Source organism: Rhinopithecus roxellana, chromosome 4 (genome assembly GCF_007565055.1).
Source record: "Rhinopithecus roxellana isolate Shanxi Qingling chromosome 4, ASM756505v1, whole genome shotgun sequence".
Classification (NCBI taxonomy): Eukaryota; Metazoa; Chordata; class Mammalia; order Primates; family Cercopithecidae; genus Rhinopithecus; species Rhinopithecus roxellana.
This window is the reverse complement of record NC_044552.1, coordinates 171,032,800-171,052,873: the sequence shown is the minus strand read 5'-3', so window position 1 is coordinate 171,052,873 and position 20,074 is coordinate 171,032,800. Positions and strand designations below refer to the sequence as shown.

At 36.8% G+C, this 20,074-nt stretch overlaps 1 protein-coding gene across 2 annotated transcripts in view; it reads left to right on the top strand.

The window, feature by feature from the left end:
* Positions 1-20,074, top strand: part of LOC115891968 (triadin-like) — a 134,267-nt gene that overhangs the window by 46,067 nt on the left and 68,126 nt on the right. For both annotated transcript variants that reach the window (XM_030929025.1, XM_010375403.2), the window contains exon 2: positions 16,078-16,287. In XM_030929025.1, coding sequence (XP_030784885.1) covers positions 16,078-16,287 — 210 coding nt within the window. The remainder of the gene's footprint in view (positions 1-16,077; positions 16,288-20,074) is intronic.

Genomic DNA, 20,074 nt, shown 5'->3' with positions numbered 1-20,074 from the left:
TCTATCAGCACTGCAATTGCCCAGAGAAAAAGCCTTTTATTAGTTGCCAATGAGTGGCATTTCTTCCTCACAAAAAATTTAAGACCCCCATCTTAGGTCTATTTGGACGAGCAGGATGAGAATGTTGAAGACTAAGCAACACACAGTACTTTGAAAACTCTGATAATGAGTAGACTTCAGAAAATTGGTTCTTTTTAACTCTTCTTTTTCAGTTTCCTTTCATATCAAAGAGGAAAAGAATACTTGTCCCCACTCTCTAGATGTGTGCAGCTTTATCAGCCTGTTTCTAAAACTGTGTGAGTTCCTTAGAAGAAAGGTGTTGTATAAAGTATTATTTGTGTTTACCTAATTGCTTGCTCTTTTGAAATATGGGCATGAATACCTTAATGTTCTTTTCAGAAGCACATAAAGGAGCTTCAAGCTCATTTAAAAGTCCTTTGAAAGGCACAGGAAGCTGCTGGTTATTTTCTTCATAGATTAAATGATAAAAACAAAACACATAGGAAATCTTATCTCCCTAATTTTTCAGGCTGCATTTTCTTCATAAAATATGTGTATTTCCTTCATGAGACATGTACACTCAATCCAGAAAGATAGAGGTTTGGGCAAAACTATCATGATCTGTTGTAAACCTTTTAAACAACTTAATAAAGATTTGGGCTGGGCATGGTGGCTCATGCCTGTATTCTCAGCACTTTGGGAGGCTGAAACAGGAGGATCATCTGAGGTCAGGAGTTCGACACTAGTCTGGCCAACATGGTGAAACCCTGTCTCTACTAAAAATATAAAAATTAGCTGGGCGTGATGGTGCGTGCCTGTCATCCCAGCTACTCAGGAGGCTGAGGCAGGAGAATTGTTTGAACCCAGGAGGTGGAGGTTGCAGTGAGCCAAGATCGTGCCACTGCGCCCCAGCCTGGGCAACAAGAGTGAAATTCTGTCTCAAAGAAAAAAAAAATTGGGGTTCAAGTAAAACAAATATAATAATATGTTAATACAATGGTGTCCACATTTAAATATATTTTTGTTCTCACAAAATTCTTAAATATTTTATTATATGAGAGAGAAAAATACTCAGTGGATTTGTTTTCTACACAATTGTGGTAATAGCATTAATTCTGGAGTCACTAAAGGAAGTGTCAATTTATATTACTGACAAATTTATATTACTGATAATTAAAGATGCATGAAAGTAGACATACTTTATTGTATTTTTTTATATCAAAGCTCTTGGGCTACTCAATAAAATCAGTCATTTCCCTGTTTACTGATTATACACTTTAAAACAGTGGTTTCCATTCATTTTTGGCACCAGACACCGGTTTTGTGGAAGACAATTTTTCCACAGGCCAGGGCACGGGGCATGGTTTCAGGATGAGTCAAGCACATTATATTTATTGTGCACTTTATTTCTATTATTATTACTATTATTATTGTTTTGAGACAGAGTATCACTCTGTCACCCAGGCTGGAGTACAATGGCACGATCTCGGCTCACTGCCACCTCTGCTTCCTGAGTTCAAGCAATTCTCCTGCTTCAGCGTCCCAAGTAGTTGGGACTACAGGCGTGAGTCACACACCTGGCTGATTTTTGTATTTTTGGTAGAAACGGGGTTTCATCATGTTGATCAGGCTGGTCTCAAGCTGCTGACCTCATGATCCACCTGCCTCAGCCTCCCAAAGTGCTGGGATTACAGGCATGAGTCACAGCACCTGGCCCTATTTCTGTTATTATTACACTGTAATATATAATGAAATAATTATACAACTCATCATAATGCAGAACTGGTAGAAGCCCTGAAGTGTGTTTACTGCAACTGGACAGTCCCACCTGGGGGCGACTGGAGACAGTGACAGATCATCAGGCATTAGATTCTCGTAAGGAGCACACAACCTAGATCCCTCCAATGCACAGTTCACTACAGGGTTCGTGATCCCATGCAAATCTAATGCCGCTGCTGATCTGACAGGAGGTGGAGCTCAGGCAGTAATGCAAGCCATGAGGAGTGACTGTAAATACAGATAAAGTGTTGCCTGCCTACCCACCACTCGCCTCCTGCTGTGTGACCTGATTCCTAATGGGTTCATGGCCTGGGGGTTCGGGACTCCTGCTGTAACATATCTCCATTCATATACACATGAGTATTAAAAATTGTAAATATTAAATTTTCACTACTTTTCCAATAAATGGATAGAAATTTCCTTATAAGTAGAGAATATAAGACTACTTTTGTTTATATTTAAATACGTTTTGAAAAACAGGTTGCTTCATCACATTTGCCTGAATACTGAGAAAAGTAAAATTTAAAAAAGAAACTTAGGTCTTAGTTCTTGCATTTCCGTAAATTTCCTGAAAGTAGCTATTGGCAATATGAGAAATCTACCATTTTCTGACTATAGTTTTAAGCAGAAGCTTTATATGAAGTACTTATCATTATTAGTGAATACATCTACATGAACTTATGGTTACCTTGTGTGCCTTTGAAGGAGGGGGGCTGTCATACTCTCTTACAGGTAATAAAATAGAATCTATTGTGACAAAATAGTATGATTATGACTCCATATGGGGTAAAGCAGCAGGAAATGATTAATTCTTAAGGAAGAGCTGATTTCCATGAAAATATCTTTAGGAAAGAGAAAGTAAAAAACACACATTAGAGTCAACAAATCATGGAAAGCTCATGATTCTGAAGCATTCAGCTTAGTATTTTTTTCCAAATTGAAATGGCACATCATTACTCAAGGCTTTTCTGTTTCAGTGGTTTTGCAATTCAGTGACAATAGAACAATTTAGTAGGAGGACTGCTGGGGCTAGGTAAAGCTTTATTTGTGCAAATTTGGCCGAGGAAGAAAATATGTCAACACAAACATAAAATACTAGAAAATTAATTTCCCAAATGAACCGAATATAGTTCATGTATCTTATGTTTCTCTTATTCAAATGATATTTGCTAAGAATCAGAGCCTTGCAACTATTTCTGTGAGATTGAATCCACATAATTTGGGAGATTTTCTGCAGATTCTTTTCCAAAACTTCTAACTCACAAAATTGGACAAATTCTGGAATGGCTTATCTTACTGCATGAGACTTCCTGGGTTCATGAGAGGAAGATGAATAATTTTTCTAGAATGAACCTGATTCAACCTGTCAAATTTATTTTCATAAAAGGTCTTTTCATGGGTCATATTAATTTTTATCCCTAAACTGTCCCACTATTTATAGTGCTCTCTGATATTTTGATTTAGGCTACTTGGGCATGTAGTGGTAATAAGGAATCCTGGCCATGATTTGTTATTTTAACATGAAATATATTTATTCTATTAAAATGGCTATGCTTATCAAGTTTAACATATACTAATAGTCTTTTAGATCATTTCTTTAAACATTCCAAGAAAAAGATACATGCTATGGACTGGTTTCCATCCAGCCCTGCCCCATAAAACTTATATGTTGAAATCCTTACCCTTAATGTAATGGTATTTATAAATAGGGACTTTTGAGAGGTAATAAGTTTAGACAAAGTCATAAGGGCAGGGCCCTCATGATAAACTTGGTGCTCCTATAAGAAGAAACACCAGCAATTTTGCTCTCTGCCATATGAGAACACAGACAGAATGTAGCCATCTACCAGCCAGGAAGAGAGGCCTCACCAGTACCCAGCCTTGCTGGCACCCTGACCTCAGAGCAACCTTCAGACTCTGAGAAGTAAATGTCTCCTGTTTAAGCACTCTAGGGATAGTATTTTGTTATGGCAGCCCAAGCAGACTAAGACCATGAATCATCACACATTTGTAAATTGATAATCAGATGTTTATTCCTTTTGCAAAGTAAAAATAAAAATCTAAACCCCCCAACTTACTGAATGGCTCCTTCCTCTCTGCTAAAGGAATTCCAAAGTAAACCTGAAAAACTAGTTCAGGTCATGATGGGAAGGAGGTGTCAGACATGTCTCCTTATAGCCTCTTCCCTTTGAAATTCAGGTGCAACTGGCCAGCATTAACATTAAAACAGAGATTTTAAGAGTTACAAAACAGACACTTTGTAGCAATAAGAGACCAGATTCCAACTTGACTAGTATAGCGTCACATGACAGATAGCAGACCCTAAAAGAAATAAAAATATTTTACCCTAAAATACTTTTGGCATATTTTGAAATGGCCTTATTACACTGTCTCTTGTGGAAAATCTACATTCTGTAGAGAATTTCCCTCCCTTTCCAGATATTATCCTGATGCAGGAGAGAGTAACTGAGAGTCTAGCACCTTTTTGGGTTTGATAAGAGACATTTGCCATCTATTCTCTCTGAAACCTGCCAGCTGAAGCCTTCATCTACGTAACAAGAACCTTGATCTCCACAACTCCTTATCCTAACCCAGACAAGCGTATCTATTGATTCTGGGTTCTTAGATAATAACCTTACTCTTACTTAACTTTTTCAACCAGTTGTCAATCAGAAAATCTTTGAATCTGCCTATGACTTGCCCCCTACTTCGAGTCGTCTCACTCTTCTGAACTGAACCAGTGTATATGGTACATGTATTATTGGCTACGCCTGTAACTTTTGTCCCCCTAAAATGTGTAAAATCAAGCTATAACCCATTCACCTTTGGCGTATGTTCTTGGGACCTCTTGAGATGTGCCTTGGGCTTTGGTCATTTATATTTGGCTCAGAATAAATCCATTCATTTATGTTACAGAGTTGGATTCTTTTTTTTTTTTTTGGTTGGCCATCTACACGTTTAATCTATCTCTTCAATCTGGTTTTAGAAACGTCTCCCAGATGTTGCCACTTGGAAATTTAAAAGCTTTAATAACATCGGAAATTGTCTCCTTACAAAAAGTTTTCTCTGCTTAATGATTGACATTATTTAGTGAATATATGCTTTCTTTCAGTCATTTTTTTCTAACCCACTAGTCTTTCCTCCACTGTTGTAGCCTTCCTTGGACCAGCAAAACTTTGCAGTTCTTATGAGATTCTCTTGAACAGATGTTTTTACTTCTGCCACTAGCATACCTCTCATCTCAATGTTTTCTCATATCCTGAAAATGTTATCTTTGCTACTTCATTTATTTCTCTGATTAGAGGTCACTATGTACTGCATAACCTTCTATATGCAGAAATATTGAGGTTTTTTAACACGACACTTTTTAAAGCTGATTTCCTGTAGCAACACTTCTAATATTTCTCATATTTAATAACTATCAGGGCCTTATTGTGCAAAATGTGTTGTGCTAAGTGCTATGAAAGGATAGATGACTTGATCCCTACCTAGTGCCTTGTTGAAGAACAAAGAGTTATAAAAAAGTCAGAATAATTTTGTTCAAATCACTGTATTCATCAAAAAATGCTATAGTATTACAAGTAAGAACAGTAGAGTTCAGGCCAAAAGATTAAGGAAATATTGTCAAGGAGTTGACATCTGAGGTAAATCTTGGAAGAGGAGTTTAGATTTATACAGTGGGAATTTAATAAGATTTAAAAAATAAATAAATACAGATTCATCAGGAACCTTTGGCCATTTTAAATTAGTAAAATGCAATGGGTTTCACCTGTAATGTCTTAGGAATTCAATATCTCTGGTTTCAAAACATGAATTCTAGCCAAGTGTGGTGGCTCTTGCTTGTAGTCTCAGATGCCTGGGAGGCTGTTGGGAAAGGATCATTTGAGGCTTGGGTTTGAGACCAGCCTAGGCAATGTAACGAGACCCTGTCTCTAAAAATAATAAAAAATTAAGTTAAGAAATAAATTCTAGTTTTCAACCTAAAATAATCAAAAGTATCACCATCTAATAATTTAAAGAGAGTTTCTTCAAGTGCAAAGTGTGAGAATGGACCACTTGGAAACACCAACTACAAAGGAATGGAGTCAGTGTTCCAAAGTAGAGATGCTGAGGCTTTATTTACATAGAGAGGAGCTCTAAGCACTTTTCCAACATTATTTATACAAGGTTGTTGCAGAGTTACAGCTATTTGATTGGTGATAGGCAGGGCTTCTTTTTGTGAGGGTGCATTTAATATTTTTTTATAAAGGGTATAACAATCATGGTTTTCTGTCATCTGTTCTAAGCAAACCAGGACAACAAAGAGGAAGTTAATCTATGTCATTAGGAGGCAAGAGGTTTTCCCCTGATGTCATTTAATTCTCTCTAGCCATTGAAGAGAACAAGAAAAATATGTAGGTGAGTTAATCTATAATCTGAGAAAAGAAATTGTAACTCTAGGTAAGTCAGATCACAGTCCCATCTTTCTCAAGGCTTAAAGTATTTTTGGGGGGTTCTAAATTTTAAATTTTAGCTTTAAAATTTTACTAGCTTTTAAACTCTAGCTTTTAAATGTTACTGATTTTACATAGTTATGCTCTAAGCATTGCTTTTCACCTTTAAATTCAATTTGCTATTTGTAGAAAAACTAGTATTCTGAATGGTGAGGACCTGCTAAATTGAAAATGTAAAGTCAAAGACCAATAACGAGCTTGGAAACGGACTGAAATGGTCAGTAACAAGTACCCTACAGACCAAAAAAAAACAAAAATAAAAAAAAAAAAAAAACAAAACCCAGGACCGGCTAGATTCACAGCTGAATTCTATTATTAATTGATATACAATGAAAAGCTAGTACCATTTCTTCTAAAATTGTGTATTAGTTCCTTTTTATATGACTATAAAGAACTGCCCGAGACTGTGTAATTTTTAAAGGAAAGAGATTCAACTGACTCACAGTTCAGCATGGCTAAGGAAGCCTCAGGAAACTTACAATCATGGTGGAAGGTGAAGGGAAAGTAAGGCACCTTCTTTTCAGGGCAGCAGGAAGGAGAAGCACTGAGTGAGGGAGGGGGCAGAGCCCCTTATAAAATCATCAGGTCTTGCGAGAACTCACTCATCACAAGAACAGCTTGGGGAAACTGCCCCCATGATTCAATTACTTCCACCTGGTCTCTCCTTTGACACATGGGGATTATACGCATTACAATTTAAGATGCATTTGAGTAGGCACACAGAGCCTAACCACGTCAGAGGCACTCCTCTCCAACTCATTATATGAGGCCAGCATCATCCTCATACCAAAACTTAGCAGAGGCAGAACAACAAAAAAGAAAATTTCATACCAATATTCTTGATAAACATTGATGCAAAAATCTTCAACAAAATCTTGCAAACCCAATCCAGCAGCATATCAAAAAGCTAATCAATCACTATCAAGTAATCTTCATTCCTGTGATGCCAGGTTGGTTCAATTTGATTCATCAAATAAATGGAACCAAAGACAAAATCACATGATTATCTCAATAATCATGAAGAAAAGGGTTCTGATAAAATTCAACATTCCTTTATGTTAAAAACTCTCAATAAACTAGGTATTGAAGGAACATACCTCAAAATACTAAGAGCCATTTATGATAAACCCACAGCCAACATCATACTGATGGGACAATAGCTAGAAGCATTTCCCTTGAAAACCAGCACAAGAAAAGGATGCCCTCTCTCACCACTCCTCTTCAACATAGTATTGGAAGTCCTGTCCAGGCAAGAGAAAGAAATAAAGGGCATCCAAACAGGAATATAGAAAGTCAAACTATTCCTATTTGCACATGATGTGATTCTATATCTAAAAATCCCAATAGTCTTGGCCTGAAAGCTCCTTCAACTGATAAACAACTTCAGCACAATGTCAGGATACAAAGTAATATACAAAAATCAGTAGCATTCCTATACACCAACAACAGCCAAACTAACAGCCAAATTGGGAAGTCAATTCCATTCACAATTGCCACACACACACACAAAAACCACCTAGGAATACATCTAACCAGGGAGGTAAAAGATCTCTACAATGAGAATTACAAAACAAATGGAAAAACATCCCATGCTCATGGTTAAAAATAATCAATACCATTAAAATGGCCATACTGTCCAAGGCAATTTATAGATTCAATGCTGTTTCTTTTTTTGAGACGGAGTCTCGCTCTGTCGCCCGGGCTGGAGTGCAGTGGCCAGATCTCAGCTCACTGCAAGCTCCGCCTTCCGGGTTTACGCCATTCTCCTGCCTCAGCCTCGCGAGTAGCTGGGACTACAGGCGCCCGCCACCTCGCCCGGCTAGTTTTTTGTATTTTTTAGTAGAGGCGGGGGTTTCACAGTGTTAGCCAGGATGGTCTCGATCTCCTGACCTTGTGATCCGCCCGTCTCGGCCTCCCAAAGTGCTGGGATTACAGGCTTGAGCCACCGCGCCCGGCCTGATTCAATGTTGTTTCTATCAAACTACCAATAACATTCTTCGCAGAACTAGAAAACTATTTTAAAATACATATAAAGCCAAAATAAGGGCCCAAATAGCCAAGACAATCCTAAGCAAAAAGGAAAAAGATGGAGGCATTACATTACTCAACTTCAAACTATACTACAGGGCTACAGTGAGCAAAATAGCATGGTACTCATACAAAAACAGTCACATAGAACAACGGAACAGAATATAGGGCCCAGAAATAAAGCCCCCTACCTACGACCCTCTGATCTTCAAAAAAACTGACAAAAACAAGCAACAGGGAAAAGATGCCCTATTCAATAAATGATGCTGGGATAACTGGCTAGCCATATGCAGAAGATTGAAATTGAACAACTTCCTTACACCTTATACAAAAATCAACTCAAAATGGATTAAAGACTTAAATATAAAACCCAAAACTATAAAAACCCTGGAAGGCAACCTAGGCAATACCATCCTGAACATAGGAATGGGTAAAGATTTCATGACAAAGATACAAAAAGCAATAGCAACAAAGGTAAAAATTGACAGATGAGATCTAATTAAACTTAAGAGCTTCTGCACAGCAAAGGAAACTATCAACAGAGTGAACAGACAACCTACAGAATGGAAGAAAATTTTTGCAAACTGTGTATCTGACAAAGGTCTAATATCCAGCATCTATAAAGAACTTAAATTTATAAGAGGAAAACAAACAACTCCATTAAGAAGTGGGCAAAGGATATGAACACTTTTCAAAAGAAGATATATATGCAGCCAACAAACCCATGAAAAAAGCTCAATATCACTGATCTTTAGAGAAATGCAAATCAAAACTACAATGAGACTATGTCACACCAGTCAGAACGGCTATGATTAAAAAATCAAAAAATAACAGATGTGAGATCTCAAAGAAAAGGGAACACTTATACACTGTTGGTGGGAGTGTAAATTAGTTCAACCATTGTGGAAAGCAGTATGGTGATTCGTCAAAGAACTAAAAACAGAACTCATTCAACCCAGCAATCCCATTACTGGGTCTATGCCCAGAGAAATAGAAATGATTATATCATAAAGACACATGCATGCAAATGTTTTGCAGCATTATCAAGATAGCAAAGACATGAAATCAACCTAAATGCTCACCAATGACAGATTAAATAAAGAAAATGTGGTACATATAAACCATGAAATACTATGCAGCCATAAAAAGAACAAGATCTTGTCTTTTGTGGAAACATGGATGGAGCTGCAGGCTATTATATTTAGCAAACTAATGCAGGAACAGAAAATGAAATACCGCATGTTCTCACTTACAAGTGGGAACTAAACTATGACAACTCATGAAGGCAAAGAAGGGAATGACAGACAATGGGTCCTACTTGTGGGTGGAGGGTGGCAGGAGGGAAAGGAGCAGAAAAAAAATAACTGTTGGGTAACAAAGCTTACTACTTGGGTGATGAAACAATCTGTACAACAAACCCCTGTGAAATGAAATCTCCCTTGACTTGCCATTTCCAAGCCACCAGAACTGTAAGAAATAAATATTTGTTGTTGATAGCTACCTAGTTTATAGTATTTTGTCAAAGCAGCCTGAGCAAATGAAGACACTTGCTGTGATTTGCTAGCCTACTTCTCAACAGTGCTAATGGCATATAACAGATGTTCCTTCTTATTTTAATTCCTGTAAATTCACTCTCCCCCTACCTTATGAAGTTTGCATTTTCTTTTCATTATTATTATTATTATTTTAAGTTTGGGAGTACATGTGCAGGTGAGTTACATGTAAACTCATGTCACATGTCGCCTGATACTTTTAATGAAAGCCCTACATTGCCACCCACTCCATCCACTGTTCCATTAAGTGAATTTCTTTTTCTAGTGGTGGTACTAGAAATGGAACCAGTCCTTGTTTCCCAGATGTCCCTTTCCTGGCAGTAGACCTTCACTGCTATGGTCTGAATGTTTACGTCCCTCCAAAACACACACTGAAATCCTCACTCCTAACGGTGATGGCATTAGGAGTTGGAGCCATTGGGGAGTGATTAGGGCAGGAGGGTGGAGCCCACGAATGGAATTAGTGATTTATAAAAGTAGCCTAGGAGAGACTCCTCACCCCTTCCACTTAATGGAACAGTGAATAGCGTGGATGGGTAGGAAGGAGTGCCGGATAATGTTAAAAAATAAAAATAAAATAAAATAAAAAAATAGGCCGGGCGTGGTGGCTCAAGCCTGTAATCCCAGCACTTTGGGAGGCCGAGACAGGCAGATCACGAGGTCAGGAGATCGAGACCATCCTGGCTAACACGGTGAAACCCCGTCTCTACTAAAAAATACAAAAAACTAGCCGGGCGACGTGGCGGGCATCTGTAGTCCCAGCTACTCGGGAGGCTGAGGCAGGAGAATGGCGTAAACCCGGGAGGCGGAGCTTGCAGTGAGCCACTGCACTCCAGCCTGGGCGGCAGAGCGAGACTCCGTCTCAAAATAAATAAATAAATAAATAAAAGATAAAATAAAAAATAAAAAAATAAAAAAAATAAAAAAATAAAAACCATATATATATATCAACCTCAGCAGACATATTAAGTGGCAAAAACGTCCTCTGAAATTGCGTTATGATCATATCCCAAAAACCTGGGAGAAAAGGTGGCAATTTAGGGCTTTCATTAAAAGTGTCAGGAGACTAGTTTACATTTTGTAAACACTAGAATTGGTAAAAAACATTTTAAGTTAAATAATGAATTTATTACTTTTGAGCTTTATCTGCCCAAATGTCTTTCCACTTGAATTTCTGTGAAGTTCTTATTTACATGCATGTATTTTGGAACACAAACAATATAGCAAGGGTCACTCTTACATGTGATTGGGAATTATGTTCTTAATTTGGGAATAACACATACAATGTCATCAGTGGTATATAATTCCTCTCTCTCATTTGTTCTACACATCTTGAAAGAGAGATATAGTATAAGAGTACTACACTAACCACATCACAGGGTGAAGTGCAAAATTCATAATTAATGCTTTTGTGCAATGAGAATGCAATGTTTCATTTATACCATTCTAGAATGTAGGTGTCTTCCTTGAGCATCCTGAAAGAGATTGCATTGTCAGCATCCCATAGGAAAAATACGGAATAACAATATGGAAGTGCACTTGGCAGTTTCTTCATCTGATCGATAAGGCATCATGCGGTTAAGTGACTTCTATCAGGATGCTTATGGCTTATTCTTCTTTGTATAACCTGACTCTGGAGCCAGTCTTTGGATCCATTATATAAGGAACCCCTCCTTTTACACTATAGGAAAGAGTCACATGGCCGTTAAGTGAGATCCCTACTTCTTTTGAGGCTGATTCTGCCTGACAATCAAAATTTTGTATGAGATCAAAATGAATATAATTAAAAAGTAGGCCTGGAAAGTGCTTCACATATCCTAGCTACTCTGCTCCAATTCTGAGATACCAACTTTCAAGAAGCATAGCGCATGTCAAATTGCTCAGTAATATTTACCTCTCATTTTTCCTGCCATATCAATAACTAGCTCTTGTCATCTTTAAAGTGCTTCTCAAACATTAAATAATCTCAGATTACACACTCTGTTCTTTGCATTTATCTTGACCAGCTGTCAGAGAAGGCAATTTATTCCCTCTCAATTTTATTCCTCTTGGCTCTGTGTGGCTTCTGCAGTAAATTTGAATGGAAATTGAAAGGTACAACTTAATGTGTTTCATAACAAGGGCAACACATAATTTTCTTTAAGAAGGATGACCTTCAGATTACTTTCAAATTGCTTATAGCTTTGTGGTTGTATATTCAGAACATATTTTCATTACCTTTGAGTCATGATTAATTCTTAAGTGGAAATTTTGAGGGTGTGAAGATTTAAAAAAGGATAATGAAAAACATAAGTTAGTATTAATTTATCATTTTCACCTATTTAATAATTGTACCATAATTGGATTGGAAGGATCATTAAGTGAATAAAAATTTAGAATCCATATTATGTCAGTTGTTTAAAAAACATAAAATTCATTTTTAACTCAGAGCTTGCATTTCTGAATATTTATATTTCTCAATTTTTTGATCAAAGAAAAGAAAATGTGTGTGTGTGTGTGTGTGTGTGTGTGTGTGTGTATAAACATAAATTCATGTTCTGTTTTACAGGTTTTGCCTTTTAAAAATGTGACCAGGATTCAACTAATTTGTATCAAATCTCAGTAAAATTACTCCTTGAGTTTCAGTATACAAAGCAAGTGTGTGTGAAACTGTTTACAGAAATAGACTCTAATATACAACTCAATAAAGTGAATCTGAAGTGCAAAAGCAATTCTTGTGTTCTCTGCTTAGTGCTAGTAGGAAGGCTTCCAGTGGTTAAAAAACTGCAGATTACAACATATCAACTTTCAGGTGGGCCAGTCCTAAACACTCATAATTGGTTTACTTTGCTGCAAATCATTATTCCAAAGGTTTGATTCACTTGTAGCCCCACTTGGGTCTTAGATTGCATTTCAAAGCACTCCTATCATTCATCCATTTTCAGAACTACCATTAGGAGTGATGTGAATTTGGCACAATAATCAATGAGAAGATATTATATGAGTACTTTTACATTTTTTCTTCTTGAGCACCACCTCAAGTGCAGTTTGTAAAGTCTGAGTTTTAGAGGTATTTTTTCATCTTGCTATCACTTTCACTAAATTGAGTTCATGAACCCCGAATATGTATTCCACAGTTTTTTTCAGAAAAGAGATTTGTTGTCGCTATTGTTAATTCCTACCTAAAGCCATTTAAACATCTTAATTAAATTATTTTTCCCCTGATGTTCCTTATCAGCTTTTGATTTTTTTGAAAATATGGGGCTAAATTTATCATTGTTATCTAAAAAATAATTTAAAAACTAATTTTGTTTGGTTACTACTACCTATTAGTATGTACTCTTGAATGCATTTGATTTTCTTTCCTGAGTAGTCATAGAATTTCGTGTTATTTATCTCATTTTTGTAAAGAGAAGGATAGTATTATTTTATGACTAAAGAAACCAGAAGAGTAAAGTACTTAATTTTGCTGGCAGTGTTATTTCTTTCTCCAATACTTAAAAAATATCTTACAAACTGGATTTATACTACAAGCATCCTGTGTACATATCTGTTTGGAGGGTTCACATATTATTTTTCTAATTTAATGAATTCAGTTATAGTGATAATGTTTGCACCATAATGAAATAACTCTATTTGCTATAGATCATCTTTCTTAATTTTGCTAATGGAGAAAAACAGCTTCTACTTATATGGATAAATTATACTATATGTTCCTCTTTGCCTGTATTACAAGAAATAAATTAATTGATTGGAAAGGATGCCAAGGAAGTCAGAGAATTCTTTTTTGATTCCCTGAAAATATCTTAGCCTAATGTATGTGCTTATTAAATGGAAACAAATGTCTGCATCTATTGAAGAGCTGGTGCTTCCACCTTTGTTTCTGAAGTTAATCCTGCCTTTCAGGCCATTTCTTAGAGTGACATTTGTAGTTGTATTAAGAGTCACAGTTGTGCTGATAGCAATGAAGGTGATGATGTAATAAATGAATATAGTAGTGATGATAATAATGATTATGATGCAGTTCAGTAGTTGTTGCACTGTCACTTATTAAATGACTACCATGTACCAAGAAATGTGTCAAACAGTTTGCATGAGTTATTTCTCCACCATCATACACCTGCAAATTGAGTCTTACCAATCTCATTCATCAGATATAGATGCTTCTCACTCAGAGATTTAGTGCAGAGTGAACTTCTAGCCATTTGGGTAATGCAGAGAGAAGCCAGGAGTTAATTCCAATCTCTTATCTATAATGCCCAAAGCATAACTTTTTTGCTTGACTGTTTCCATGAAAAAGCTAGACATACCTGAAAGGAAGAGTTTTGATGGTAGAGCAAGAGACTGATGGAAAGAAGCACTTTAATTCCACCCTGACTTCAAAGAGCACAAAGGCTAAAATCTTCCAATTATTATTGGACACATTCTAAGAGAAACTATAGCTACTCTTTCCAGTTGGGTAAAATTTACTTTATGAAAAATGTTAAAGAAATTTGAAAATTTAGATTTTCTTATGTATCCATCACATAGAAATGTTGCAATTTTGAGATAAATAGTAAAATTGAAAAAATGTAATCATGTATTTTATATTGAATCAAAGTTTTCTTTCTTGGCATGTAATTCTTAAATTATTATAGATAATGTGGTCTACATTTTAAGCCCCCCCAAAATACGTTTTTTAACTGTGCTTTTGGCAAAAATATTTGGATTGGTAGAATTTTGTTTTCCCTTAAATATTCAATTACTTCACATGTGTGTAATTTGGGATTTTAAGTGCTATGAACATCACTTTAATTTTCTGCTAGGTCTTCAATTGTTCTTAAATGTCACATGAAATAGTTGTTTCAGATGATCTCTAAGTTACTTCTAGATTTAACTTTCTATGAGTCAAGAGTGGCCAAGATAATCAGACATGTCTTGTCTCCATATAGAAGGCTTTCTAGCCATATGGTAGCATCAATTTTATAGAAGAAGAATGAGCTACAACATTGTTAGATGTATGTTCTGTATATAAAAATAGCATTAAAAGAAAAGGTAAAGAGTCATCAAAAAAAGCCACATAAATATTAAAGTGTTACTATCTTATGTATATGTGTACGTATGCAATTTTATAAACCACTAAAAGGAGGTTTACAGAAAAATGGAGGAAAAACCCAGAAGAAAAGAAATATCAAGGAAAAATAAATATATAAATAGCTCATTCCTAGTAATTGAATAATTGCAATTAAAACCCAAATCTTCTCTTATGTCATTGCAAAAATTTTAAACATCACTAATAGTATTGTCAAGGATAAGGTAATACAACTACCGGCATACACTATTTTCAAAAGATACTAGCTTTCAAATACGTGCATGTATTATCAAAGCTATAAAAGCGATTATGTTATTTGTCCCTGGAATTATATATTTAGGACTTTCTCCTTAAGAAATAAATAACAATATGTGCTGAGAAAATTTCTGCCCTGTCCCACAGTAGACAGCTTTTAAATTATGCACAGCCATAAAATTACATGTCATGAAGCCACTTAAATGGTATTTTGATAAATACATAATGGCAATAAAACACAGTTCTGATATATTGCCTAGTAAAAAAGTAAAAGACAATGTGCTAATGACTTGTCAAAACCAGATAAATCATATTTATATATTATATGTATGTACAGAAATATAGGTGCAAAATATTAACAGTGGTTATTTCTGGGTGGTGAAATTAAAACTGTCTATCTACTTATCTATTTATTTTATTTTTATATTTCTTGAATTTTCTCTCATGAACATGTGGACTCTTAAAATCAGGAATATAAGAGTTACTGGATATAGTAAGATTTTCTAACATCATTCTCTTAGATCTTCTGTGCCCCTACAAACAAACAAACAAACAAACAATCATGAATGACCTCATTAGATGACCTCACTAGATGGGTCAATTATGCAATTAACTTAAAATATTCGGAAGAAGTTTTATCCAGTTGAACCGTTTTATCACTTGTGTTGATTCTCCCTCAGAGGACTTGGGAGATGAGAAATGCTGATTGTATGAGCACAGGAGTTTTAGGGTGAACAGTAAACGTTGAGGAGAAAATAATGTGCTAGTGGGCAGGGAGGCTTTGTCCTGCCACTAAGGAGTTGTGTCTGTTCTAGAAAGTGGTATAAACAGGTTCAACACTCATATAGTCAGTGCTTCTTTTCATCAATATTTAACGTGAATTTCTAAATTACATTTTCCTTTCTGAATGTTTGATTAGGAAATGCATCTACAACCACAACTGTGATAGACAGCAAAAATGGATCTGTGCCCAAATCCCCTGGAAAAGTGCTGAAGAGGACAGTCACAGAAGACATAGTGACCACGTTCAGCTCTCCTGCAGCCTGGCTTCTGGTCATTGCCCTGATAATCACGTGGTCAGCTGTTGCCGTCGTTATGTTTGATTTAGTGGATTACAAAAACTTTTCAGGTAAGATCCATGAAATTTGGCTTTAAAATTAAAATTAATTCGAATGGAAAGAAACCGTGTCCCCTCCAGTTCTTGTTTGGCTTCTCATTCATCTTAGTGTGAGAAAGAAAGCACCTCACAAATGTGCTTGAGGATCACTGAAATCTGTTTCCTTCTTCTCCTTTTCCTCCTGTTCTCTTTATTTGTCTGGGGTACTTACTGATTTCCAATGAAATTGATATCCTTATTTGCAAGAGCTGAACAAAGGCTGAATGTTGCAGTTCATCAAGATCATAGCTAAAAAGCTTGGGTGAAGAATTCATTTGGAACCGGTACTTTATCAAGCAGTAATAAGGAGTAATTTGTAGGTTTTACACTTGGCAATATAAAACCAAACCAATTTTGGACAAATGGAAAATATTTGAAAGCATTTTTAAGCCCTGCTGTCATCTGGTCCTAAGCGTACTTGCAGACAAACTCTTTGCTTCTCCTACCAAGCCATCCTGTTTCGAGTTCCTGAAAATAAAGAGAGTTTTTCACAAAATTACATGTAATTGTTCATTTTTTGTTCAGTGATATTTTTCATATTTTAAACCGTATTTATCTGTTTTCACATATGACACCCTGTGTTGACTGTGAGCTCCTTTTTTTTTTTTTTTTTTTTTTTTTTTTTTTTTTGAGATGGAGTCTTGCTGTGTCGCCCAGGCTGGAGTGCAGTGGTGCGATCTTGGCTCACTGCAAGCTCCGCCTCCTGGGTTCACGCCATTCTCCCGCCTCAGCCTCCGAGTAGCTGGGACTACAGGCACCCGCCACCACGCCCGGCTAGTTTTTTGTATTTTTAGTAGAGACGGGGTTTCACCATGTTAGCCAGGATGGTCTTGATCTCCTGACCTCGTGATCCACCCGCCTCGGCCTCCCAAAGTGCTGGGATTACAGGCTTGAGCCACCGCGCCCGGCGAGCTCCTTAAGGAAAGGAATCAGCCAAGTGCTCAGTAAATGTTAAATGACTATTGATGAGTTAACTTATTACTTTTTTTTACCATAAGCAAAAACATTGCATTAATCTTTTAATGTGTACTCTCATATGTACTCTCCCCTCCCCTTTTTTCTTTCTCCAACAGGAGGAGAATCTGTAGGACCCAGACACTATAAATACTATTAATTGTATTCTACATAGTCAGGGTTCTCCTATTTCTCATTATGGAATTTTACTCATTCAGCAATTACTTATCAAATGTTTACTCTTTGCGTCAGGAAATGGCTGTGCCAGAGATGTCAAGAAGAAATACAATATAAAATCATGAAAATACAGAACTATTTTATTTGGGTTTATTGGCATAAAAGTGTGATATAGTTTGGATATGTGTCCCCTCTAATCTCATGATGAATTGTAATCCCCAGTGTTGGACATGGGCCTGGCAGGAGGTGACTGGATCATGGGAATGAATTTTTTTTAGTGAATGGTTTGGTGCTGTCCCCTTGGTGCTGTCCTCACAATAGTGAGTTCTCACGAGATCTGGTTATTTAAGTGTGTGGCACCTTCCCCTTCCACTCTCTGCCTCTTGCTTCTTCTCTGACCATATGACATACCTGCTCCTCTCTCTTCTCCTTCCACTATTATTGCAAGCTTCCTGAAGTCCTCCCAGAATCCAAGACACCAACATCATTCTTCCTGCACAGCCTGCATAACTGTGAGCCAATTAAACCTCTTTTGTTTATAAATTACCCAGTCTTAAGTATTTCTTTATAGCGATGCAAGAACAGCTTAATACAGAAAATTGGCACCAGTAGTGGGGTATTGCTATAAAGATACCAGAAAATGTAGAAGCAACTTTGGAACTGGGTAATGGGCAGAGGTTCAAAGAGTTTGGATTGCTCAGAAGATAGGAAGAGGAAGGAAAGATTGAAACTTCTTAGTGACTGGTTAAATGGTTGAGATCAAAATGCTGATAGTGATATGAACAATGAAGTACAAGCTGACGAGGTCTCAGATGGAAACGAGGAATGTATTGAAGACTGGATCAAAGGTGACGCACGTTATGCCTTAGCAAAGATCTTGGCTGCATTCTGTTCTTGCCCTAGGGATCTGTAGAAGTATGGATCTGAGAGTAATGACCTAGTGTATCTGCTGGAAGAAATATCTAAGCAGCAAAACATTTAAGATGTAGCCTGGCTGCCTCTAACTAACAACCTATTCAAAGATGTGGGAACAAAAAAAATGACTTAAAGTGGAACTTATCTTTAAAGGGGATGTAGAGTATAAAAATTTGGAAAATTTACAGCCTAGTCAGGTGACAAAGAAAGAAACAGCGTTTTTTGAGAGAGGAATTCAAGCAGACTGTGGAGAAACCACTTGCTAGAGAAATGTGCATAACTAAAAAGAAGCCACGTCCTGATAGCCAAGAAGATGGGAAAAGGGCCTTGAAAGCATTTCGGAGACCTTTGCAACAGGCTTTCCCACCATAGGCCCAGAGGTCTAGGAGGTAAGAAGGGTTTCCTGGGTCAGGCTTAGGGCCCCACTGCCCTGGCCAGCCTCAGAAGAGTGCTGCCTACATTCTGGCTGCTCTGGGTCCAGCTGTGGCTTAAAAGGCCCCAGGTGCAGATCAGGCTCCCACTCCAGAGGGCACAAGCCATAAGCCTTGGTGGCTTTCATGTGATGTTAAGCCTGCAGCCATGCAGAGTGCAAGAGTTAAAGAGACTTGGCAGCCTCCATCTAGATTTCAGAGAATGTATGGGAAAGCCTGGGTGCTCAGGCAGATGCTTGATGCAGTGGGAGAGCCCGAACAGAGAACCTCTACTAGGGCAGTGCAGAAGGGAAATGTGTTTTTGGAGGATCCACCCACACAGATTTCTCATTGGGGCATTCCTCTTGCACTCTGCATGGCTGCAGGCTTAACATAAATAGGCAATATATAGTTTACTGTGTAATAGAGGCTCTTAAAAGATACACAGTTGAAATGTCTATAATGTAAAGTAAGACCTAGAGTTTTAAGTAAAAGACACTTGGTTACCTTACTCTACAAAATTTCATTTCCCTTGAGCTTGCATTGACTGAAGTATTTCCCTATCAGATGAAATGCCAGTAACATAGGCATTGTCCATAGAACTTAATTGCAGTGCTCCAATGGAAGCTCTACTGTGAACTATAAATATGCCTTATATTTAAGTAATCTAATCTAAAAATCTAATTATAGGTAGCTGTGCATTTTATAAAATAAGAACAAATTCCTTTCAATGATAATTTCTGTAGTACATTTGTACGTTGCTAACTTTACAAATATTTGATTTATATGCAATTCTTGAAATATGTGTATTATAAAAATGAAAGAACTATATAAATTGTGGTTTCAACAACAGCTTCAAAATGTAAATTATACTATCATATTTAATGTTAATTTTGATAGACAATGCAAACTTTTGCTAGGGATTAGTATTATCATGATGAATCTTTTGTACTATCTGATAATCTTTGAAATATGTAATTGTTAGTATTTACAAAACAAGGCTAGTGGGAAAAGAAATAAGCTGGAAATGATCTGGAAGGTCAGAAAGTCAGGGCAGCTGTCAGTTACTCTCTGGAAGTTTAGAAAAGTAGGTAAATGCTATGAAGCCATGAAAAGGTTGTTCACAAAGAAATGAAAATCTGTTTTCATAAGCACATACTGTACGGGATTGAGAAGAACAATTCTCTTCTGGGCAACATTTACAAATCCCTATTTTCAGAATTCTGTCTGATTTATGCATATATTTGCTACTAGTGGGGGACATGCAGAATTGGCTTTTATTTGTGCATCATTTAGATGATTTG